Source organism: Gavialis gangeticus, unplaced genomic scaffold, assembly GCF_001723915.1.
Source record: "Gavialis gangeticus isolate Ggan-Ray unplaced genomic scaffold, GavGan_comp1, whole genome shotgun sequence".
NCBI lineage: Eukaryota > Metazoa > Chordata > Crocodylia > Gavialidae > Gavialis > Gavialis gangeticus.
In genome coordinates this window covers 57,540,808-57,546,280 of record NW_017729031.1, presented here as the reverse complement: position 1 = coordinate 57,546,280, position 5,473 = coordinate 57,540,808, and the positions used below count along the sequence as shown (strand labels likewise).

Below are 5,473 nucleotides of genomic sequence, written 5' to 3'. Positions count from 1 at the left end.
CCTGCCCCTGTGCACTGCTTATCTGGGAGCCTTTGATCTGGTGCTCATCTGGTGGCTCCTGCCACTCATCTGGGAGGGCAGGCACATGTCCCCGGATCTGCACACAGTGAGTATGCTGGGAAGAGACCCACACAGCCCCAGCCTGCCATTGCAGCCGACCTGCCCCGCCCCACCCACCCAGATCTGGGGGCACGTGCTTCTCCCTTCCGCCCCCCCAAGCCCTCCCAGACGAGTGGCAGAAGCAGTGGCAGGAGCCATGAGACAGGCAGGCAAGGACCGGACCAGCGGTTCCCAGATGAGCAGCGCCTGGGCAAGCTGTAGCTCTGTCCTGCACCTGGCTGGCCAGCAAGTGCCCTGCCCTGGCTGACCAACACTTGCCCCAGCTCCACTCCTCCCTCACTGCAGGGGCATTGATATGCCCCCACATGCCCCTTCCCTCCCCCCTCCTCTTCCACCGCACCAGACTTACAAGGCTCTACTCCTCACTGCCCGTTCCTCACTGCCTATGTGCTGCTCTGTGGCTGCACATATGCACAAGCATTTATCAGCCAAATTATTGGCCACATCAGGCCAATTTCCAATGCAATCAATTTTCTTAATATCAATGCCAATCCATATTGGACCAATGTATCAGTGCACCTCTAGTACTTACTTTAGAGCTGGTGCTATTGAGCTTTAGTTTTTATGTGTATTAAGGTCTCCCCTGCCAGTGGGAGCCCTGTCAGCTGATGGGGCTTCCAGCTGCAGGGGTGCACCATGCCCAGTGAAAATCCCTGAGCACTAGGGATCACAGCAGCCCTAATCCCCAGGGTCCAGGGGTTTCATGCATCCCTGAACCATAGGGGCTGTGGCAGTATGAAACCCCTGGACCCTGAGGACTGCCGGTAGCTGCAATCCCTAGGTCTCTGTGTTGCAGGAAGCAGCTGGGGCTGGGGGTCACTGCAGGGATGATTTCTACCCCCATCTCCCCCTGCAGTTCTTTGGCCCCAGGGATTTCCTTGCACCCCTGGGATCAGGGATTGCTTGTGCCACAGTTCTCCAGCCCTGAGTGCTTCCTACACCCCCTGGGACAGGGGGATCACCCCTGTGGTGATCCTCCAGCCCAGAGATGTCCCCACACCTCTGGGGCAGGGGGATTGCTGCAGCAGGGATCCTCCAGCCTCAGATCTACATGGGCACCTGTGTAGTCAGGAGCCTGTAAACTGGTGTGCATGGGGCTCCTAGCCATGGGAGTCTGCTTCTTGCCAGTGCAGGGGGAGTCTGGGATCAGGCTCCCCCTGCACTGGCAATAAGGTGTGATGGATTTTAATGCATAATCTCACGACTGCGCCTCCTGCCACACATGTGGTATGGCAGGAGGAACTATTGTGTGAATCACGCATTAGATCCCATTGTGCCTTTCCCTGTAGATATAGAAAGGGCCTAAGAATAACAGTCTTCCCCTGCAGTGTTCTTGGAGGCTTTTTTTAAGGCAGCTGACAAATTGTCCTAAAGATTTTATCTTAGCTTAGTTGTGTGGTATCTTAGCTTTGAGAATTCTTAGTTTTTAAAGCCCATGAGGAGTATATCAGGGAAATTTCTCACCTTAATATTTAGCTTTATAATGGCCATTTGCTTGGCCAGGAAATGGAGGAAACTTCATGTTCTTTCATGCAGGATATCCTTACCTGTTTTTTTTTCGGAACAAGAGAGTAAATACAAGTCAGAATGTAAAATGCAAAATGTAACTCCCTTCCATCTCTGTGTCTTCAATCAACAGTGAGTTCAGTTGATTGCAGTTGCAAATGATAGCATTTAGACCTTGATTTGCCAGTGAAATCAAGTAGTAAGATTCAAATGGTATAATTTATGCTTATAATTGTTTGGTGTAAAAATAGATTTTTTTTTAATTGGCCAAGTGTTCCTGAATTCATTTGAAGAGGTAGTTTCTCTTTTCTGTACAAGTTGAAAATGTGTTGTCCCTGTGTTCTGTCAGGCCTGGTGAAATTGCCTGGAAGAAAATATTTTCATATGTTCTGTATAACAAAGTGTTCACATTCCCTATCTGAGGAGATATTTGGATAGTAGAACCCCATTTTTTTATTTTTGTGAGGTACCAAAAATATATATATGATGGTATTTAAAACTTAGGAATCTTGGCCAAGATTTACAGAGTCCTAAATCCACATTTAGTACCTTTTGTAAGACTCACAGAAACTTACTTTGGAGTAATTTTAGAAAAGCTATTTTAGAAAACTCTTGCTGATTTTGTGGCTTTATTAAGCAAAGTATGTTGCATAGGATAAAAAGGACAAAGGTTCCCCTTAGCCTAGAAGCCCATTTGGCTAGTATGGTTAACGTACAACAGTTTCTATAGCCAACACGCACAAGGGAGTGATGTGGCTAACGTGATATTCAGTCACCTTTGACCCCTGGGCTGAATGACCAGGAAGGTGCCAGGACAAATAGGTTGTCTGCATTTATCAAAGGATGCTTTGGGATAAAGTTGACTATAACTGCAAAAATATGATCTATACACTGGTGTATAGTTACTCTTGACTTTCTATGAGCTAACTTTACCCTAGAGTAGAGTGACTTACAGTGACATACATCATGTGTCTGTTCCCCATATACACTAATGTGTGCCCACACCTATGCTTATGTTATTAATCTTTATGCAACATTTTGTGCAGATGTTACTCTCAGAAGCCAGATCTGTATTTTCTTCTAGGTGGGCAGTCCTGTAAACACAAATGTAAAAGATCCCAATGTGTAAGCAGTATAGAGAAATATTTGTAAATGATAAATTCTTAACTATCAGTTTAACTTCTCAAAGTCCCTTTTTATCAGTCTAGAAGTCATACCCAGATCTGTTGGACTTTGACTTGATTTTTAAATTAATAAAAATAAAAATATTATTGAATGGGAAGTCTGAGCGTCCACATCCCATTATGAGGAGAATTGATTCAAGGAGCATTTTTATTTTCTTTATCAGATGACAGGACTTTAATCCAAGGTATTGTCACTGTAATGCAATTGTCCCTCTGTTAGGGGGCTATATATTGCCCTTGAGGGGAGTGGGGCATATGATCTAATAGAAGATTTTAATTTCTAACTATTTGATCCTGTCTTTGGATTGGCATAGTTCCTTGGTTTAATAAATATCAGTGCTTAGTTGAGATCATTTGACAAACATCTGGGCATAAATCAGTAACTGGGCATAAATTATGCTCTAAGTAACCAAACAGTTAAAAGCTTTTGAGGTGATAAAAAGAAACTATATGGAGTTATTGTCTCCCAAATTTCAGTTTTAAAAGTAATTTTGAATAATACCTATATATAATTGGTGAGTCTGATATTGGCAACAGAATGGTTAAGATAATTTTTAAAACGCCTTTGCTTCCAGGTCTACTCATCATATTTACTTATGTACCACACACACCTTTTCCCCAGAAAAGAGCCCTCCAAAATTGGGGGAGGGCATGTGCTGAGCGAGGAAACTGATTTTCTAGACTGGGACTGAAGCATGTAATGACTACCACCGGCTGTGTTTCTTTCCCAGTGCAAGAGGGAGGGGCAGAGTGCACCCTTTAGGACCACAGTTACCGTATATCATAGTATATAAGCCAAACCCATATTTCTGATCAAAAAAGTTAGGATTTTTGTAGATCCAGTGTATAGGTTGACCCACATTTTATAATGATCCATTTGTAAAAAATTCCATGTACAGTAAGTATTCTCTTGTAGCGGGAAGAATTCAGAATGAACAATTGCCCCCGTGATTGTTTCTGACAATGGTCGTGCCAACTACCACAAGTGACAGGTTATGTGCAATGAACAATTTCCCAAGTACAATTTAAAATCTATCAGTCATTTTCATCATCAGAAGTGTCGTCCCCAAACAGTTGCATCCAATCATCCAAATGATTAATTGATCATCATATGGATCCTTGACATTGGAAGTTTCAGTTTATATCAGAAGTTTCACGTAATTAGAGTGATCATGCCTGTTTCAAAGGCAAACAAAATTTGAAACACAATATTTTTTTATTTCAAAGTATTGATGCAGTGTATAAGTTGAGGTGGACATTTAAGGGTACATATTTTGGCTTCAAACTTTGACTTGTACATCATGAAATATGGTAGTTTTAGTTCTGTTATGTCTGCTGAGCAATAGAACTGTAGTTGTGAAGCTGCAGCCAGAATTGGAGTGATGCTGAGTGTGGGTGCTGCCACCCATTCAGCCATGTTGAGCCCATGCTATAGTAGTTAAGGTTCTGGAGGGTGGGGAAGTATTTCTTCATTCTTCCCTCCCTAGACAAGTTGTGTGAATTATTTGGGAGGATGGGGTATGTGAGTAAACAGAGTGTGTCAAATACCAAAATGTAGTGATATTTTGGAGCACTTTAATGATGGTTAAAGTATTGACAGAACTTTAAATGCAGCAAATAGTGAGCAAAACCGTACTGAAAACTAATAAAGTATAGATGTACATTTAATTGATGTAATTCATTTTCTTTAGTGGAAAGACCTAAAATATTTGAATGTTTGACCAGAATAATTATGACCACTCTTCTATCCATATATGTCTGTGTGTATGCGTATATATAATAAACTCTTAGAGTTGCTGGTTTTGTTTCACTAGACACAGTGATTTCTTTTTTAACTATCTTCAGGCATCCCCAGTTCAGCCCACGCCACAAACCCAAAATACGGGTGGCCGTCGAAGAAGAGCAGCAAATGAAGATCCTGATGAGAAAAGAAGAAAGTTTTTAGAACGAAACCGTGCTGCTGCTTCAAGATGTCGACAAAAAAGAAAAGTCTGGGTGCAGTCACTAGAGAAAAAAGCAGAAGACTTAAGCTCCCTGAATGGCCAGTTACAGGTACTGTCTTTTCCGTATTTTTGTTTAATAATCTGGAATCATGGAGCACACATTCTGTAAGGGGTTTAAAATATGAATAGTTTTCTAAAAGACAGTTGAATAGATAAGTTAGGAATTAAACTATAAACACTTTTATTGTTAAGGTATATTAAGAATGTAAGGGAACATAACTTCTAAGATTTGGGAAATTTGGGATCTTGCCCACTTGGCCTCATTCATGCTGTAATGTGAGAAAATACGGTATTTCTATTTATAAACTTGCTGTTATCTGTTTTTATAGCATTTATGTGAGGTGCTATATTTTTTCCAGGCATCACTGTATTATAGGATACTGAAGTTCAAGACTGTTACTGTATTAAAGAAACATTTATAGAGTGGTGATTGATTGGGGGAGACACTAGTACAATTATATTCAAATATACTGTTTGGATTGTGATATAATGAATGTTTCTTGAAGCTGGATGACAACTTTGCATCCTTTGCTCAAGTATAAATTTTCTTGTGTGCAATAGGCTTAGATCTTAGGTGACACCAAGAAGCCTTGAAGATGAGGAGGTATAGTTAGTTTAATACTCTGTAGCCTTGGACTTGACATCTCTAACCAAACCTTC

General features: G+C 41.6%; 1 protein-coding gene across 2 annotated transcripts in view; it reads left to right on the top strand.

The window, feature by feature from the left end:
- The window catches only part of ATF2 (activating transcription factor 2), a 98,028-nt gene that overhangs the window by 76,060 nt on the left and 16,495 nt on the right, over positions 1 to 5,473 (top strand). For both annotated transcript variants that reach the window (XM_019522956.1, XM_019522957.1), the window contains one exon: positions 4,656 to 4,862. In XM_019522956.1, the coding sequence (XP_019378501.1) occupies positions 4,656 to 4,862 (207 nt within the window). The remainder of the gene's footprint in view (positions 1 to 4,655; positions 4,863 to 5,473) is intronic.